This window comes from Vicia villosa, linkage group LG5, assembly GCF_029867415.1.
Source record: "Vicia villosa cultivar HV-30 ecotype Madison, WI linkage group LG5, Vvil1.0, whole genome shotgun sequence".
Lineage (NCBI taxonomy): Eukaryota > Viridiplantae > Streptophyta > Magnoliopsida > Fabales > Fabaceae > Vicia > Vicia villosa.
This window is the reverse complement of record NC_081184.1, coordinates 83,355,985-83,376,958: the sequence shown is the minus strand read 5'-3', so window position 1 is coordinate 83,376,958 and position 20,974 is coordinate 83,355,985. Positions and strand designations below refer to the sequence as shown.

General features: G+C 36.2%; 1 protein-coding gene and 1 non-coding gene across 2 annotated transcripts; one reads left to right on the top strand and one right to left on the bottom strand.

Annotated features, from left to right (window-relative positions):
- The first annotated feature begins 4,669 nt into the window (after window positions 1-4,669).
- LOC131608339 (small nucleolar RNA R71) lies at window positions 4,670-4,776 on the top strand. Its single transcript, XR_009285605.1, has one exon. It is a non-coding gene; the product is annotated as a small nucleolar RNA R71 (small nucleolar RNA).
- Window positions 4,777-16,561: 11,785 nt separating this feature from the next.
- On the bottom strand, window positions 16,562-20,564 carry LOC131604915 (uncharacterized). The gene is made up of 4 exons (XM_058877331.1): window positions 20,363-20,564; window positions 17,569-17,589; window positions 17,224-17,429; window positions 16,562-17,041 (listed from the first exon to the last, which is right to left on the bottom strand). The coding sequence occupies exons 1-4, from the start codon at window positions 20,562-20,564 to the stop codon at window positions 16,562-16,564; spliced, it is 909 nt and encodes a 302-aa protein (XP_058733314.1).
- Between the last annotated feature and the right edge of the window lie 410 nt (window positions 20,565-20,974).

The following is a 20,974-nucleotide window of genomic DNA, read 5'->3' as shown; positions in this document are numbered from 1 at the left end:
TCTAGCAAACCATAAACACCATATGGGATGTGTTTGAATCAATCATACACCCAAAAACACCTCAAAACTCAAAATCACTACCTCACTTCCATATTTGCATATATTGAACCTTATCATGCCAAAATCCATACCAAGCTATATCTGTCCAAACTAACACTTCCAACACCTCATATATATCATATATGAACTATCCCAACACTCATCATCAATCAAAAACTTCAGAATCACCAAGCTCGATTCATACTTGAAGCAACTGCAGATCGGGTTCCACCAACTGATCCAGATGTTTTCAATCCACTCCAAGCATCCAGACACCTTCCATATGGTCCATTGAAGCTATCCAGATCATCAAACAACTTCTGTAACACCTCTATTGCAGAATTCGAATCCCAGCTTGGCCGTTTTTGAAGGTAAGTGCTATGAACTTCAAACTCATACATACATGCATCATAAATGAAAAATTGAGTTGCTATCTTGTTTCTGCACTATCAGTGATCAATAGCCCTCAATCAATTTCACAATTCATCAATTATACACAATTTCAGATTGAATCATAAGATTAGGGTTCTTCGTGTTCATCAGAAAACCAATGATCTTAGAGTGAAAATAAATGCAATTAATTGGTACCATTATGTTCCTCGTCCAAAACCGAGCAAGATAGACTATCTACTTGATCAAAACAATCCAGTTTCAAAGATTTTCAAAAATCAGTTGAAGGTGTGTTCTTGGCGCCATTTTTGTTTCAGAAATTTCAAATCCAAGTTTTAAAATATAATCAGTTTGATGCGTGTTATTAACAAGCCACAAGCGTGGCTCAGTTGGTTGTGTGTTTTGGCTGGTGAGAGAGAGGGCGTGGGTTCAAACCCTGGCAGGACCAAAAGCTTATTTTTTGCCACTTTTCTCATTCATTTTCTTAACAACTTCACTTAATTAATTAACATAGCAAATTAACTCATTTTAACTTCATTTTTTGCATACTCTTTGTTTAATATACATATTTTATGAATACCAAAAAAAATCATCAAAAAATATTTATTTGATACATTTTTAAATAGGTTTAAAATGACTTATTTTTAAGTGTTTTAAATACTTTAAAATATTATTTTTCATTTGTTTTTTTAACATAATCACTTGTAAATATTTTGTGATCAAACCCTAATCATTTAGGTGTTAATTAAGTGTAATCTTTGTGTTTATCTTAATTAATTTGATTTCTTTCAAATTCAAACCGTTTTAAAACAAACGATCATTCTTTTCAAAACCATAAACCATTTCTTTTTGAAACTATTGATTAAATCTTTTTAATTGATCAATTGATTTTCAAAACGATGTGGGGCCTCTCGAATATTAGAGAGTATAAGACCCACTCTTTTTTTCCTTTTACAGTTTTTCTTTGTACAGAAAACTTTTTCAAAACAATACTTTTCAAACTGTTTTTAAAACAATAAATCTCACATCTTTTTTTCAAAACCATCCACCCTGTTTTATGAAAATAAAACAGGGGCCTCTCGAATATTAGAGAGTGTAAGTCCCATTTCTTTTCTTTTTGTACAGTTTTTCTTCCAACAGAATAAACTTCTTTCAAAACAAATCTTCAAACAGTTTTTCAAAAGCGAAACCTCGCGTCTGTAAATAAAAACAATCAACCATGTTTTGTAAATAAAACACGGGCCTCCATGTAGGTATAAGTCCCAAGCCCTTTTGTACATACCCACTCAAGTACATGAAATTAGGTATTTCATTGTACGCCTTTTGTACATATCTCGATCAGTTTGATTTTGAACTTTGAATAACAAACCAAAAATGAAGGTTTTCTTTAAATCTTCCCAAAAAATACCATGGGCCTCCATGTAGGTATAAGTCCCAAGCCCTTTTTGTAAAAACCTGTTTACATAACTTTGAATAAACTCAAGCGGACCTCTCCCCGAGTGTGAGTCCCGAGCCCCTGTGTATACAAATGGATCATGCTTACAGGTATATTTCCTTCATAAACTCCATTATATACACACACTTTGTCATATATATATAATTGTTCATACCTGTTCATGTTTGTTAATAATTGTTCATGTTTGTTCATATGTGTGATATGTGTGCTTGTTTAACTTAGTACAACACTAGGTTCCCCATAGCCTCCTCTTGGGCTTACAATGCAAGGACCCTCGGATAGCCTCCTCTTGGGCTTCGTACAAGGACCCACGGGCTTCTTATAAGCATCCCCAATATCCAAAACAAATACCCTAGGAGATTAGACATTTTTCATCTCTATGCTAGGAGTATCTCTTATATATCATCACGAACAATCAATCAATCAATCAAACTTTTTGCCACAAGGCTGGCTAATCAATCAAACTGTTTTACCACCGTACTGGATGATTAATCAAAGTTTTTGTCACAAGGCTGACTTCATTGAAACTTTTGCCACGAGGCTGGCTGATTAATCAAAACTTTTTGTCACAAGGCTGACTTCATTGAAAGTTTTTGCCACAAGGCTGGTTAAACAAACAAAAACATCTTTATCATTCTAAGCACCCTAAGTGGCATGGCCCCGGGCTTATAATGAAAAGATTTTCAAACAAAATCAAACAGATGTATGTGATGATATAGATTAGATACATCTAGCATTTAGACGACATTTGTCTATTTTCCTTTGCTTCCACTAGCATAAGTGGGAACTACGATTGCTCTGACTTTCTCAACATCCCTTTGAGAATACGTAGGCACAAGGTCGATCCTTGGCGAGCAAAACAAAACAAAAAAAAACCATTCAAATCTTAGCACCCGTAGACCCCGAGCTACAGATGCTCTGATTCCCTCTAAGGGATATGTATGCAGAGGATCGCGATGATCTTTGCGAGCATAATCAAACAAACACCTTAGGTCCCACCTATTTCACAAGAACCTCTCAAGAATGGAATAAATAAAACAAAGAAACCTATAGAGTACTATAGATACGTTGGGTGCTAATACCTTCCCTTCGTATAACCAACCCTCTTACCCAAGATCTCTCCCCCACTTTTAGGTTATTGCAACTTTTTTCCTTTTCCTCTTTTGGAAACAATAAAAAGTTTGGTCCGTACAAAAGAAAAATCATTTTTTTGAGCACTCGAGCCCAAAGAAGGCATCAGGTGTCTCATCCCAAAAAAGACAACGATTTTTCCCCGCGACAATATCCATAATGATGAAATCAGTTGGGATGTAGAATTGACCTACACGAACAGGGATATTCTCTAACATTCCTACAGGGTATTTTACTGAACGGTCTGCTAGTTGAAGAGACATTCTTGTTGCTTTAAGCTCACCTAGATTTAGTTTCTTACAGGTTGAAAGAGGCATCAAACTAACACTAGCCCCTAAATCGCACAAGGCCTTCTCTATAATGGTTTTACCTATTACGCATGGTATAAAGAAACTACCAGGGTCTTTCAGTTTTGGAGGCATGTTATTTTGGATGATAGCACTACATTCGGCGGTAAGCGTCACAGTTTCGTTATCCTCTAGTTTCTTCTTGTTCGATAAGATTTCTTTTAGGAATTTAGCGTACGAAGGCATTTCAGTTATGGCTTCTGTGAATGGTATGGTTATGTTTAATTGCTTCAGAAGTTCTACAAATCTTTTAAATTGCGCTTCGGTTTTTGATTTAGCTAATCTCTGAGGATAAGGAATTGGCGGCTTATAAGGTGGTGGTGGAACATAAGGTTTTTCCTTTTCAGATTCCACTTCGTTATGGGTCTCTTTAGTCTTAGCAGTTTGGTCATCGTTTGATGTCTTTTGGGTCTCCTTTGGCTCTTGTTGTGACATGGGTACGTTTTGAGTTCGAGGATCAGCTGGTCCATCGTAATTCGTTCCACTTCGTAGTGTTATTGCGTTCGCATGTCCTTTAGGATTAGGTTGTGGTTGAGCAGGAAACGTGCCAGCAGGGGCAGCGGTAGGTGCTTGTTGTTGAGCTACTTGTGAGATTTGAGTTTCTAGCATCTTGTTATGCGTAGCTAAAGCATCTACTTTGTTTGATAGTTGTTTTAGTTGCTCGCTATTGTGAATATTTTGATTCAGGAAGTCCTTGTTGGTTTGTTGTTAGGAAGCTATAAAGTTTTCCATCATGATTTCTAGATTTGACTTCCTAGGAGTGTTTTGAGCAGCTACAGGCGCTTTTTGGTAGCCAGGTGGTACAGCAGGTGCTTGTCCAGGTGCGTACAACGCATTGTTGTTTTTATAGGAAAAGTTCGGATGGTTCTTCCATCCAGGGTTGTACGTGTTAGAGTAAGGGTTTCCTTGAGCATAATTTACTTGATCAGATGGGGTTCCAGTCAAGAGTTGACATTCGGCAACTACATGTCCAGTCAATCCACAGATCTCGCAGTTAGGTATTACGGCAGCAGCGGTGGCTGATGGAGTGACGGTTAAGTTCTCGATCTTTTGAGTTAAAGCGTCTACTTTCGCATTAACGCGGTCTATACCACTTATTTCGTACATTCCTCCTTTGGTTTGGGCCTTCTCTATAGCGGCTCGTTCTCCACCCCATTGGTAATGGTTTTGTGCCATGTTCTCTATGAGGTTATATGCTTCATCATGTTGCTTGTCCATTAATGCTCCGCCAGCAGCGGCATCTATAGTCATTTTAGTGTTATATAAGAGACCACCATAGAAAGTATGGATGATCAGCCATGGTTCGAGTCCATGATGAGGGCATAGTCTAAGCATGTCCTTATAACGTTCCCAAGGTTCGAAGAGTGATTCGTTATCTTTCTGGGTAAATCCGTTGATTTGACCTCTGAGCATAGCAGTTTTGCTAGGCGGAAAATATCTAGCTAAGAATACTCTCTTCAATTCGTCCCATGTGGTTATGGAGTTCGAAGGCAGGGATTGAAGCCACGCTCTAGCTCTATCTCTCAAGGAGAAAGGAAAGAGACGTAATCGAATAGCTTCGGAACTAACGTTGTTAGCTTTGACAATATCGGCATATTGCACGAACACAGATAAATGGAGGTTAGGGTCGTCTACAGGGCTTCCAGAGAATTGATTATGTTGAACAGCTTGGACCAGTGAAGGTTTCAGTTCAAAATTGTTCGCCTCAATCGCAGGTGGTGCGATGCTTGAGTGCGGTTCAGCGCGCGAAGGAGCGGCATATTCTCTAAGAGGACGAAGAGCAGCCATCTCTAACTTTGGGGTGAATTGATTCGTTGGATCAGTAAAAATCAATTCCTGATCAATCGGAATTGGGTCTACTTCGGGAAGATTGCGAGCTCGACGTTTGACGTTAATGAAACGATCGATCTCGTTAATTCGTTGTATTAAATCTCCTCCTTGTGAACGAGTATTTGGCATACAATCGTTCAGAAAGAAAGGGAAGAATAATCCTAGTCTCTACGGTGTAACAGTGAGTTACGATATCGACTTAAATAGTCCCCGGCAACGGCGCCAAAAACTTGATCGCGACTTTACGTGTCTATAAATCTGATAACTGCAAGTGCACAGTCGTGTCGTGTAGTTTTAAAAGATATCGAATCCACAGGGACTATGAATCGATCTACCGTTATCTAAGGTTACTATGTAAAGCTAGGAGTACTAAAATTTCGATTGTTCCTAAGGGAAAGTGATTGTGAGAAAATAAAGAATAATAATAAAAGACAGGTATCAGTATGTATTTCGTTTAACTAAAGGTAATCCGAAGGTCCATTGGCTTTTGCATAATCAAATTAAAAATCTTTACTAATTCAATTGATTAAAAATCCTCGTCTCAAACTTTCGCTCTGTTGAGTCAGACTACTATCCTAATCCTAATGTACGCTTTCGCCATCCCATTAGATTTTAGAAGAGCTTTTTGGAAACAACGTAATTAATAAAATGCCTATTTTATGAGGTTGTTATCTATTTAAATCTCCTAATCTCAAACTTTCGCTCTGTTGACTCGGAGCAAGCTAATATCCCTAACGTACGCTTTCGCCATCCCGCTCGAGTGTAAAAACAATTTTTGAAAATAAATAAGTTCCAATTAGTTTTAATACGCTTTCGCCATCCTTAAAACTAATGTCCTATGTCTACTATCTGGTTAAAGATCTCAAACTTTCGCTCTATTGATTTTAACCTTTGACCGTCTTAACCCCTCAAACTTTCGCTCTATCGGTTTTAAGACTTACTAATTAAATTAGACATATAAACAAAAACAAGTGATAGTTAGTAAAACATAATTAAGCCAATTTATTTCGGATCCCTACGGTTAACTTACTTTACATACCGACACCTTTAGTAATTTAGCCAGACATATTAATACGATTAAACATGCATAAATCGGTTCGGTTCATAATAATAAGCATATTAAATGGCATACAATATATCATGCAAATAAATATAAATAAGGCGGTAAATAAAAACCTGAATTAAATAAATGGTAACTGGATCTTCAAGTACCGAACTTCCACCACAGGTTGGCTGGATCGTTCTTCGGAATTTAAATAGCAGAAAATAAAAACAAGGAAATAAAACGATAAATCTAACGTAAGGCTAGATCTATGAAAAGTTCACAACAATTTCCAGTGTAGAAATCGTTGTGAGAAAATAAACGGTTGAATGAAAGAAGAATAAAGAAAAGCGGTTCGCGGTACAATTTCGGCAGCACTTCGTTGGCAGGAAATCGGACCCTTTGGAAGTGAGATAGCAGGTCCTATTTATAGGAGAGGTTTTGCTGTGACGTTGCGTGAAAATAGGAACTTTTTGCAGACTGGGCGTGGAGACGTGCGTCTCCGTTTCTTCAGGAGGCAGCTTGACTGACTTGAGACGTGCGTCTCAAGTGGAGGAGATGTAGGAACATGGAGACGTGCGTCTCCCTTTGCTGACGTGGCATAGAGGACGTGGAGACGTGCGTCTCCACTTGCTGGGCAGGTTTGGGCCACGCGCCTTTTGGGCCTTTTGGGTCCTAATTGCACCCCTCTTTCGCTTCAGCACTCCTTTTTCGTCTTTTAAGCATAAATATTGGTCATTTAAGCTCTATTTTCTTTCCTTTTCGCAAATAGTCGTAATTGAAGTGTAAAACCTGAAACAAAGCAAATACTCGCGTAATATCATAATAAATTAACATAATAAACGGGAAATGCTATAAATATCTATGGATTTTAAGCTAAATATACGATATAAAATCGTGTTATCAAACATCTAAGGGTCTGCATGCGTTTGGATCTAGGGAGCATGGTGAGGTGTGCACACCGAATCAAAGTTCATGTGTGGGACATGTGGCTATCGAGAAGCCACATGTCATGGATCAGATGGTTGAATGAAGACTACATCTCCTCTCTCTCACTCTCCATTTCATTTTTTCACTTTCTTTCTCTCTCTTCCCTCTCGGTCTCTATCCCTCTCTCTTGTTCTTCTCCCTCTCTCAACACAAACCCAAAATCTTCATCGCCACCACCATAAACCACCGTGAATCACCATGAAACGCTCCCATGGCCGCCGTAAAACCCAGAACGCGATGAAGATCACCATGATCTTCATCTCCCTCGGCCCCCATCTTCATATCCCAACCCAGAAAACCCAGAAACCCTTCACGAAACCCATGAACCCTAACAATTTCTGAGAATCCTAATCCCAAACCCACGAATCTAAACCTATTCAACCTCAGATTCAAGCAAACAATAACATACAAGCATGCAATCAGACAAGATCCTAAGCTAAGTGGCGGATTCGGTTACCTTGTGTTCTTGTTTTTTTGAACGTGTTAGCTCCGATTCCGATCTATCTAATCCCCTTCGTCTTTCGCGCTTTGCAGGTTCGATGAAGATCAAGCGGCGCTAGGGTTCTCTCTTCAGCGAAAAATTTCCCGACCCCTTCATCTAATTTCTTTCTCTGTTTCATAGCATTAGGTTTTTTTTAGTTTAGGAAGGATTAGATTTAAGATTGCTTAGATTTGATTCGTTGTAAAATTGTTTGTACTATGATTCCGAATCAATGAAATTATTATGCTTAATTTGTTAAGATTTGATTTTGTCTTTTTTGAGATTATTTGATTTCGTTTATGTTTTTATTTGATTCACTGAAAATTGATTGAAGATTCATGGGCCTCGACAAAGAATTGCAATTTAGGGTTTCTGCTGGTATGTTAAAGGGGCGCCGCTACTAGCTTGGGGGAAGACTGGGGTTTGCGTGAAGAGGAAGATGAACAGGGACGGGTCGATTTGACCCGCCCAATGACCCAATGCTTATTGGGCTTGACCCGGTTCTGTGTCCAGCTTTTTTTTGTTCGGCCCAACACAAAAATAGAACACCAATAAACCCAATAATCCTAATTAACCTGTTTTATTAACTAAACCCCTTAATAATTTTATGACAATTGAAAAATAAACAAATTAAGATTATCTAAAATATTAGTAATAGTTAAATCAATACTAATAATTTAAATATTAGTCTTAACTAAAGATTAAAATTAATGTTAATAATTCTCAATAATATTTGATAAAAAGAGTAAATAGAAAGGATGCTAAAGTGATTAAATGAAACAAATGGGCCTATTGGGCTTCAACTCTTTCATTTCTAAAAAACACACCTCTCCATACTCTTTTTTTTCAAGAAGCAAAAATAAAACAAAATGAGTGGGCCAAGAGCTAATTGGATTTAGAGATTTTGCTATTTACACCCTTACCAATTTATACAGGAGTTTTATAGGAGAGCGAGTTTAATAATAGATATATCAAACCCTATGGCTCCTAATTTTTAACGCCCTTAATAAATTGAAATGAGAATCACATCGGGTAAATTTCGGGGTATGACAATCAGTAGCTTGGTTGTTTATTGATAACAATAGAATATATATTATAAACAGTTGAAGGCTTTTGAAAACAGAAGAAGTGAAGATGGACCTTAGGTCACATAGGTATCTGATGAGTTTCACCAGGAATAATGCCCTTCAAATACCAGAAGAATGTTTTGAAAACAGATGAGAAGATTTTGTAAATACAGTTTTTGAAAACAAACTATGAAAAGAAAGAACGTGTTGGGTCTTACACTCTATTAGAGGCCCATGGATTTATTTACTGTTAATGAAGACAGTTGGAAAGATTGACGTGATACAAGGTTTTGTTGTTTGAAAACATTGATCGTCTGTTTAATCGGAGATTGAAAACAGTTTTGAAAATTGACAAAAGTCAACTTAGTTATGACAAAGGGCAAAGCCTATCCCTAATTAAGACCTAAATAACTAGGGTTTTATCACAAAAAATATGTACAAGTGATTAAGTTTTGAAAATCAAATGAAAACTATATATATATATATATATATATATATATATATATATATATGTATTTTTTTAATTATTAAAATATACTTAAAACATATGATTTTAAACCTAATTAAAACATATTGAAATAATATATTTTTTTGTGATTTTTTGGATATTCTCAAAATAGACATATTAAATGAGAAGTGTGTGAAAAAATCAAAGGAAAATGATTTAATTTGATAGATGAATTAATTAGTTGAAGTTGTGAAGAAATTGAAATGAAAAAGTGATAAAAAAATAATGTTTTGTCTCCTAAAGGGCTTGAACTCACGCCCTCTATGTTACCACCCAAAACTCTTACCATCTGGACCACGCGCGCAGCTTGTTAGACAAACACCTTCAGTTTATTTTATTTTAAAACAAGTGCATAAATGAACTAAAAATAAAACAAGCAAAACAAAAGGTCTGAGGGGGGGTTCGAACCCCAGACCTTGGGCAAGAGAGAGTGAGAAGCGCATGTAACCAAGTGAGCTGAACGATTTAGTCGTTCAAAACACGCTTCCATATGATTATATTTTAAACTTGCCTCTGAGATTCAAAAAAAAAAGCACGCAAAGCATCTTCATCTTCAACCTCACGATTTCAATATTTGGAAATCCTATCTCCCTCAATTCTCAACCAAATCCAAAGATGTAAAGATGGATTTTGCTCGTTTTTGGACAAGGATCATGATGGTATCCTTTAATTTCATTTATTCTGAGTGTAACTTAAAATTCACAAGCATGAACACTAAGAACCCTAAAACTGGAATTTAAAATGAAATGATGTATATGTATGATACAATGCAATTGATTGAGGGTTAATGATCCCTAAAGGAGCAGAAACCAACTGGAAACTTAATTTTTAATTTATCATGCGTGAACTATGGAGTTTGAAGTTCATGAAACTTACCTTAAAAATGGAGGTTGAGCTCTGATCAAAGTGTGCTACAGAGTTGTTGCAGTGATCCAGATAGCTTCAGTGATCCCTCAGGAAGGTGTTGAGATGCTTAGCTTGAGTTGAGACTCCCCAAAACCTCTTGCTCGACCCCAACTGATGCAACTCCAAGTGAGAGGTGAAGATGATGATTCTCCACGTACAGAAGTGTTCCAGATGTTTGGATCACCTCTAAATACCTCCCTTGATGTGTTTGAATACTTACTTTCAAAGGAAGAGCTTTGGTTTGAAGAATCCGAGGCTTCTTGCCAAAGAACCTTTGAAAAACCTAAGTATGAGAAGAGAAGAGAGAAAGCAAGATTTCTGTTGCTTTGGTGTGTTTTGATACTGAAGTATGCACTTGTATTTATAGGCAAAAGGCTCAGAGTAATTGGAGATAGTAAGCTTGCTTAATGAGGTTAACTTGGTTTCTTGGTTATGAAGGAATTTCAAAAATATCCAAAATGCAATGATGGCAATTTTGATTCCATTTGATCAATCCCCTAGCCATCGATTTTGTGTGATCTTAGGGGACAGTTCTGTTGCAGAAGTGAAATCTAATTGGCTTAGGAGAATATTCTTTGGTGATTCATCAAGATTCCAATTTGTAATAATTACTTAATCACATGGCATTGAATTCTAGCAACTTGGCCAAAAATGATGAAATCGTGCATTTGATTCCTCCAAATTGCTTCTGATATATCATGGACGAGGATGAATCAATTGGTATAGGCATTGGTACAAAGTTTGTAAAAATTCCAATTTAGGCATGACCTATAATTTCTCTTCATGAGCCCAACTTTGAATCATCATAACTCCTAGTTCAAAATGAATTTGGAGAAGGTTGAGCATAATTTGGAAAGCCCTTAACATGTACTTCAATTCATTAGTTTGGAGTTTCTTCAAAATCATTTGGGAAATTTGTGAAAAATGGGCCTGAAGTTGGAAGAAAACTAGGTTTAAAACACTTAGAAAAAAGTTGCATTGCGAGGAGTTGTTTTATTTTGCAAGATCTACAACTTTCATGTTGGGAGATTTTTGAGTGTGTAAGCAAAATTTTGAGATCCATGAACTAGGTCAAAATGCACTTAGTTTGACTTTTTGTTGACTTTTTGATCCTTGACGAATTTTCTTGATTTTCTTTGGTCAAATGACTCCAATAATCATATGTTGACGATATTGATCCTTAAAAGTCATGGTTTGACCAAAAATCCCAAAAGTCAAAGGTGATCTTGTACAGTTGACTTTTTCCTGATGAAGTGAAACCTTGGACTTTTGTGCTGAATCAAACTCTCCCCCTTAAATGAGTGATGTGAATGGACTATATTGAGGTAATAGAAGTTCTTGAGTCATGTTTTGAGTTTTGGATCCATGTCCTGATTAAAATTCAACTGCCCAGGTGAATTAGGTCAAAAACCCTTATTGTCGACCAGATGAAATTGATAACTGTAGATCTTGAATTGAGGTACAATGCTAAATGGATATTGTTATATGGATCATTTGAAGATGATTGAATCCATTGATTGATGTCCTGGAGCTTTTTAGGGTTTCTCAAATGTGGTCTCTGATTTTAGTCCTTGATGGGCTCAAAACCCTAGTCTGGTGATCTGAGCAAACCTGAGTCTTAATGACTGGTGTCTAATCAATCATAGGTGAAAAAATGAATCATTTGAGTCTTGTGATTGTCTTAGAGACCATTCCCTTTATTGATTGATCCTTTGCCCGAGCTTTTTTGTCTTTGAACATCCTCGATTAAGTACCAGATGAAAAAGTGACTGTTCTGAGTACTTGTCTTGAGTTTGATGAAATGTCTGAAGGTGTGACATCTCAGGGGGGTCAAAATTAGGCTATGACACCAAGTAGTTGGAGTGGGATAAGTAATGGATTGTTTGGACGATGTAAGTGGAGAATATTGGAGTTGTCGGACCTAAGGGGAGCGTTCGACACGAAGTAGTGATACCTGAACTGTGAAGGTGTAGATTGAGACTACTAGAACCCCCCAGATTTTAATTGGACGGAGTGAAACTTTCTCTAAGCTTTGGTAATAGCAAGGGAAATCCAAACAGATTGAATAGGAGCCTTGTAAGTGAGATTCTCCGAAGGTGTTGAGCTGGGAATTAGTAGGATTCGATACTGATGATGCTGCCGGGGTTAGGTGTGGCTGGTGAGCTGATAGGACAGAATAACCTTTGGAAGCACGGACAGAGGAGTCAGACCTTTCTGATTACGCTGGTATGGACAGTAATTGGATGGGAGGAGTATTGGATCCTGATTCAACTTGGTGTATCTTAGACGAAAGTGGTTACCTAGGGAAAGGTTGATGGAAGGTGCGGATGTGGAAATCTCAAATTGGGTAAATCTTGGATACTGTTTGGTGGGTGGAGACATGTTTTTCCGTTCTTATCATTTTTTATTTAAGTTCTAGAACTACGCTAGATGGAGTAGGAAATGATATAGAAGCGTGAAATGCAGTAACCTAAGTTCTTGTTAGTTGTGGTTCATCTGACCCCGAGTGAAGCCATAGAACTACGCTTGGAGTTGGGCATTCAGGAAAGTAAGAACTAGCATCTATCTGGAACGTTAGCAGGATGATCACAGTTGCGTCGGTTGTTGGGAACCATAGTATTCCTATCTAAACTGGATTATCCTTGGAATCTCATGCATGTGTGGGACGAGTGGGTACGCGCACTGCATGGTAATCCGATGTTGAACTTCAAATCTTCGTGCTTGAATTTTTGTTTCTTACTATGAGTTCATCATATGAAACAAACAGTGTTTTAATTGGTTCACCTAGAAATTCATCAAGACTGGTATCACACTGTGTTAACTCTAATGATGCAACAGGTTGTACATCATCATGAAACATCACGTTCTCTTGAATTTGATGGACGCTTGAGATTAATTGTTCACCTTGGACTTTTTTTAACTGGAAACATAGATTGCATATGTTGTTGAAATTGCAAATTATTTTCAGTCATTCGCTTATTATTTTCAGCCATTTGCTTGATAATTTCTTCCAAATATGATTGTGTGTCAGCTTTCAATGATGCATTTTATTGAAATTGTTGATATGGCCAAATAGGCTGCTCTTCAATGTATGAGTATTGTCCTTGAAGATCACCTACCATTTGGGCCTCACCATAAAAATTAGTATCTAACAACATAGGATATGCATCATTACCATGAAAATTTGAAGAACAAATATTGCAAATCGCAAGTGGAATATGATTTTGATAGCACGATTGATGTTCTCTTGCTTCCATCAAATTAATAAGATAAGCCAACTGATCCAACGAGTCTCCCATTTTTTTTTACACGAAAAAAACAAATATGATTAAAATAAATTCAAAAAAATACAAAAGCACGAAATTTAATCTAATGAATACAAATAAAAATTTTGAGAATTTTTTTGGAATTTTTTGACACTATGAAAACAGTAAATAATTCATAAAAAATAGAAAAACAACGAATTTGCGATTTTGAGGGTCAAATTCCTTTAGAATAGAATTCTAAAAGAGTACTGTTTATCGATTTATTTCTGACTTTGTGGAAAAAATTCGGTACGATTCAAAACAGTAGCTTTCAAACTTACCTGATAGGCTGGAAAACTTATCACTGTACACCAACCGGAATTGCAACCCTGAAAATCAACAAACACAACACACAAAAAAATCCTAGCAACAACAATATGCCTAATATTAGTTAATAACAACAAGAATCCCCGACAACGGCGCCAATTTGATCCGCTGTCGCGCGCGGATCAAAAACGAGTTGTTTTGAATAAAACTGTAGATAGCGACAAGTGGCTCGAATATCGTCTCTCAAGGATTCTTAGTTATTACTAACTGAAATCGAATTGGGGGGGTTTGGTTTAAGGTTCGATTTAACAAAAAGAGCAAATAAGTGATTCTGAAAAGTGGTTATAAAATAAGTTATTCTATTGTTCGGGTTCCCCACTTATCATTGGTAATTATAAATCTAATCCCCAAGCGAATTCTATCCCCTGTTCGATTACAGCAACAATAAACAAGGGAAATTGGTACTATACGGTTTATATTCCTATTATCCGAATAAAGCAAACGGATTCAGCACTCATGAATTAAGCAAACATGATTTGACATACGCAAGTTAACGATAAAGCAACGCTAAATCGCGAAACAGATCAAGGAACATAAACCAATCGAATTAAATCAATAATATTATGTATGAATCGAATTAAGCATGCAACACATATAGAAGAGTATTGAAAGGGAAAAGAATTGGGATTAAAATTATAAAACCTCAAAGATTCGGTGGAACATGAACAATAGACCAACCCTTGGACTTAGTTCTTCATGATCAACGTCTCAAGCTCTGAAAAACAATAAAATTATGAATAGTCTCATCCTGAACAGTACGGCCAGACCTAGGTACTAGAGAGAATCAAAAGGTTTATAACCCAACTGGGTCAAAAACATAACCCAGGCCCAAAACTAACGACCCAAAACTAAAATAAAACTAATGCTGCAACTTCAAACGAAATTCTGGGAATAATTGACTCCGAATATGACTTTGACTCCAACACAAAAGTTGTAGCTTTTTCTCTTAGCTTTCCGGTGATTATTAGAATGCCTCAATCGGATTCTCGGAACTCCAGTTATGATCAATTTAGTGCAGACTGCTAATGCTGAAAATAGATTGCGAAAATCAAATAAGTGCAAAAATAAACTGATTTATAAAAACACATTAAAATAGAAAAATGACCAAGGTAAAGTAAATAAATGCCTAAGTAAAAATATAGGAGAATGTGCATAAATATGCACTGATCAGTCCCTGAACAGAGTCCTAATTTATGGTGGAGCCTTGGGTGAAGATAGTAAAGAAGTCATCAAAGGATATGTCGACTCTGATTATGCAGGTTGTATGGATTCCAGAAAATCTATTTCTGAATATTTTTTCACTATGTTTGGCACAACAATTAGTTGGACAGCAACACTTCAGAAGGTTGTTGCTCTATCAACCACTGAAGCAGAGTATATTTCCTTAACTTAAGCTGTGAAAGAAGCATTACGGCTTGAAGGTTTTGCAAAGGAGCTGAAACTACAAGGTCGAGGTATCATTGTTAAATGTGATAGTCAAAGTGCAATACACCTATCGAAGAATTCAGCCTGTCATGAGCAAACTAAGCACATTGATGTGAGGCTGCATTTCGTCAGAGGAGTAATCGATCATGGAGAAGTCCAAGTGCTGAAAGTTTCGACAGAGGACAATGATGCTGATATGATCACCAAAACATTACCGAGTTGCAAGTTTTTCCACTGTATGTAGTTGATAAAGCTGCATGAAGAAAGCTAGTTTGTTTCCTTGATATTGTAGTGTTAGATCCAAGGTGGAGATTTGTGAGATATTGGATAGAACTCTAGTATGGTTGAAGGAGAGCTTCTTAGTTCGACAGGTCGACAGGGTTAAGCATGAAGTCGAAGATTGCTCACATGCTGGTGTCGAAGTGTGCATGTTGTAGCCGAAGATGGATCGAGCATGCAGGTGTCGAAGATGCTAGGGTGATTAGCATGTTAAATTAGGTTTTAGTGTTTAAACCCTAATTTGTAAAGTTAGCTTGTTTATTAAGTTGGCTTGTATAATGGGCCTTGTGAAAAAAGCCCATTAGTTAGTATGTTAGGTTTTATTATAAATAGCATACTAGTCTCTCATCATTGCAACGCTGCAAATCATGTTTTAGGGTGAGAGAGATTATTTGTTATTCTTGTAAACTTGTAATCTTGTTTTCTAAGAGAAAGTGAAAGAATAGCAGTTATAACCAATTCTTTTGTTCTTCTTCTTCCTTGTTCTTTATTCTTCCCTTGCATTATACTTTGTTCTTGGCATTGAATTCACAACAATATATATATATATATATATATATATATATATATATATATATATATATATATATATATATATATATATATATATATATATATATATATATCACATAATATTGGGTAAGTTATATGAGAACATAAAAATGAATAAGAATCATCGCATTAAAAAGAAATGATTGAGATTAAACGTACAATTATGTGCCAAAAATTCAAATTACATATGCAATTATGCCAGAAAGAGAAAAAAAGGTATTTAAGAGGAAATAGAAATCACTAAGAATATATTTTAATCAAAATATTTAATTAAAATCTAATGGTTGTTTTTTTTTTTGGATAAGCAACTGAAATTTTATAACAGAGAGCACCAATAGTGCTCCATACAAACATTACAATGTGCAAAATACATGAACAGACCATACAACAACCTATTGATTACAGTTTCATGAAAAATTAAGGTTGCTTATACCACTCATAGAATGAACATCCAGCCTTCTTTTTACTGCCTATTGCCTACCACCACTATAGATACATCTTAACATTGTGAACAATTTCATCCACATCTTCCAAAGCATTGATGAAGATAATGTCGTTTCTTTGTTTCCATATGCACCAACAAACTGCTGCCCAAATAGCTCCTGGTCTCTTTGGTGAACATTTTGTTTTCAGTTCTACCATAATCTTCAGAAAAAAGCTAGCACAATCAGCCTCATGCACCAAAGGTAAACCCAGCCACACATGTATACTTTCCCACACCTCTTTCAATTTAACACAATACATGAATAGATGATTAATATCTTCTTTAATTGGATAGCCATATACACACAAGCAATCTTCATTGTCAGCTATTATTTCTCTCTTTAGGAGTTGCGTTCTAGTTGGCAATCTGTCTTGTAACAATCTCCAAGCAAAAATATTCACTTTCGACGGCATCCCTGTTGTCCATATTTCCTTTATTACTAGTCTATTATCTGGCATTATGTTTTCCACCGTTGCTACTGCCTGTAACTAAAGATAATAAGATTTGACAGTGAATCCCTCCAGCCCATCCAAAGACATACAAAAGTATCTTGCCCAGTTTCCATTGGTTCCACTCCCCTTATAATATTTAGCAGCTCTTCCTTTTCCCCCTGCACCACAACACTAGACGCTTCTCCCATTGGTTCAGTCCTCTAGTTCCATACTCTATTCACTCTCTCACCCATCGATGCTACGCAACCATCACAATCAGCAGTAAGAAGAAAGGCTAACCTCAATGATTCATGATCGATCCACTTCCCATACCAAAATGGTGTTTTTGTTCCATCTCCAAATTTAAATGACAACATTTGGACCAAACCACTCTCCTCTAAATCATCACCAATTCCATCATATCCCTCCACCAAATTAACTTTAAATTCAAATTTGTACTCTTAGCTTTGCAAATGATTCTTTTGTAAAGCATTCCATACCTTTCCTCTAAAATAGCATTCAAAATTGTGTTCTCCTCATTGACAAACCTCAGTTCCATACTCTATTCACTCTCTCACCGTAACACCCTTCTAAATACCCTGAAAACATAGTACAAAATCAGAGTTAAACATGAATTCAAGGGCGTCACAATTTAAAACAATTATACATTCTAGGTGTAATCATACTCTAATGAGAAAACAACATGTAATTAATTCAAACTCATGTTTTATCACAGCGGAAAATCAAAAATATTTGGATACTCCATGAAAACATCATTCATAAGGATCTAAGCCTTTTCTTCCAACAAAAGGGAATTATCCAAACCAAATAATAAAGGAATAAAAGAGTATGATAACTCTAAAAACATGCGTTCCCCAGTGTTACAAGTCTCAGAGCATGACACCGACACCTATTTATTAAACCTAAAGACATGACTTTACAAGCCATCCTCACTGATCACTTAAGCCACTACTTCAATCTGAAATCATCAAAGTAAGGGTGAGACTACATAAATTAAATAGCATTATAAATCATCAGATATAGAATTCATAAGCAATTATCCACCCTATTTAGCATATTCAGATTAATCACTTCATACCAATCACAAGCACAAGTCAATAGTATGCACCAATAAACACAACACAATCATAACACCGGATTTCATCCTGACATGTCACAATTTATACAAAGACGATGCAGACTCTTATGCATGTGGTACCATACATGGGCTAAACCCATCCGACTGATCTATTCATCACCGAGATACAGCCCAACCGGCACAAATTCCACACAATGGGAATTATGCCCACCATTTGATCCACAACATCACTAGGATCCATCACCAAAATGCATATGAATGAATGCATACATATGACATACTTACAACATCACCGATCCGATGAACAACATCGTCTCACATAACTCAACATAGTTATCACCAACAAGTATGTACATGTATCATGCATCATTCAAAACAAATCAAATTATCATTATACGATCACAACAATCACCACATGATCAAAATGAGAAGTGTCATTACCAATAACTCACCAAAAGCAACACCGAATGATATATTCGGTTTCAGCACCATCTACAATTTTATCATATATAATTCACACCACATATAACGTCAAATCACAGTTATATCATTACAACATCACCACATTGTCACATTAACCAAATCATGCACACAATGTACAAAACACGCCATAAACGAAATAAATCAAGATTTTCAAAATAAAATCAAGTTATTGTTGTTTTCTTTACTTTATATCGTAGAGTATTTAATTTAAGAAATAACGTCTAAAACGGACTTACGGTTCGAAAATTAGAAGCTTTTAAAGTTAGAATAGTTTTCAAAACGTGTTTCTGGAATTTGTACTGGAACCCGGTTCCTCCCCATGTGGAAACCGGTTCCTGGACCCAAAATGCTATTTTTTAACGTCTTAAAACACTGGAACCCGGTTCCTCCCACATGGGAACCGGTTCTCACGAACCCAGTAGCTGAAAAACATGATTTTTAAGGCTTTTATGCATCCCAAACACATACCTACTCATACCATTACGAAATTGATCACCGATAACATCAAAATACTCCAAATACATGATTCTAATGCACAAACAACATACCATAACACCATGTAACAATACTACATCATCAATTGCAGTCAATTCATCAAATCATGCATGTCAGTGTTGGAATTTCACCAAACCTAACATCCCAAATAGAGATTCTAATCCCTTAATTCAATCCTATCATCATCAAAATCATAATACCATATAATTAGAGTAATCACCCCTTACCTTAGGTTTGATCTTCGGTCTTCCCCTTTCCAAATCTCTTCAGTTATTTTCACGTTCTTTCTCTTCTCCATTTGCTGTAACCCTCCTATTCCACAATTTCCTTCTATTTTATGAGAAATAGAATAACTTTGGTTAATGGGTCTAACAAGTTAACACCTCCCTTTCTCACTACCACAACACAGCCCAATAACTATTTTCTAATATTTCTCAATGTTCCTCATAAAATCAATTATTCCAATTAAATAATTTTCCTACTTAAATTAAATAATTAGAAATAATTTTGGGGGTGTTACACTCACCCTTCGATGCTACGCAACCATCACAATCAGCAGTAAGAAGAAAAAGATTATAAAAGGCTAACCTCAATGATTCATGACCGATCCACTTCCCATATCAAAATGGTGTTTTTGTTCCATCTCCCAATTTAAATGACAACATTTGAACAAAACCACTCTCCTCTAAATCATCACCAGGTTCCATCATATCCCTCCACCAAATTGACTTTAAATTCAAATTTATACTCTTAGCTTTGTAAATGATTCTTTTGTAAAGCATTCCATACCTTTCCTCTAAAATAGCCTTTCAAATTGTGTTCTCCTCATTGACAAACCTCCATAGCCATTTTGTGAGAAAAGCCTTATTAAACAGTAGCAAATCCTTTATGCCTAAACCTCGATCATCCTTGGGTTTACACACCATTTTCCAGCTTATCCAGTCCATACCCCTCCCCTCCAATGCATTATGCCATAAGAAGTTTCTTTGTAGCTTGATAATCTCCACATTCACCTTGTTTGGAATTTTGAAAAAAGGATAGGTAATAAACTGGGAGATTGGTAATAATAGAATCAATGAGAGTGACGCGTCCACCTATGGATAGTAGCTTCCCAATCCAAGGAGAAAGTTTTACCTTCAAATTTGCAAAAGCTGGGTTCCAAAACTTTATTCTCCTCAGGTTTCCTCCCACAACAATGCTAAGGAACTTAAAAGGAATACTGTCTAATTTACATGTTAGGAATTAACTCGTAGCCTGCATAAAGTAATTATCAATCCCTACCGCATACAGCTTACTCTTCCACATGTTGATTCTAAGTCTTGAAACCATTTCAAATCCTCTCAAAATTACTTTCAACGCCCACAAATTACTCCAACTCCCTTCACCTACCAAGACGGTATCATCTCCAAAGTGAAGCAGATCAAACGACTCCCTCTCATTAATCTCGAAGCCCTTGAAGCCTCCTCTTGCAACTGACAATCGCACTATAGCTGTCATACCTTCAGCCACAATTGTAAATAAGAATTAAATTATCATATTTACACATAAGTTACTCATTCTTTCTTCTCTTTATTTCAAACTAAAAAATATAGAAGAAACAAAGGAGAGGGGGGGACAAAGACCAAAACCCTTTAAGAGAATATTAACTTAAATGTGAGAAAATCAAACTTGTTGAGCAAAAATTCCTCCCTAACTTCCTTGACAACATAGTTTTACCAAATAAAGTTTATATTTATATATATAATAGGAGGGATAAAATTACACTCAAATAGTTACAGTAGCTGAATAACATTGCAACGGGTAATTATTTTAGAAAATCAATAGTTGGATTGAAATATATTATCACATGGATCGTACGTATAAAGTTTAAGATTAGTCTGATGTGAAGTTATTGAGCGAGTGTAACT

Bases quoted from the DNA above. Each gene is read 5' to 3' on its own strand.
- LOC131604915 (XM_058877331.1), bottom strand. From the start codon at position 20,564: ATGACAGCTATAGTGCGATTGTCAGTTGCAAGAGGAGGCTTCAAGGGC. The intron at 17,430-17,568 runs GTGAGAGAGTGA...TTGAATTTAAAG, and splicing joins GTATTTAGAAGGGTGTTACG to TTAATTTGGTGGAGGGATAT. The intron at 17,042-17,223 runs GTATGGAACTAG...CTTTAGTTACAG, and splicing joins TGGGTGAGAGAGTGAATAGA to GCAGTAGCAACGGTGGAAAA.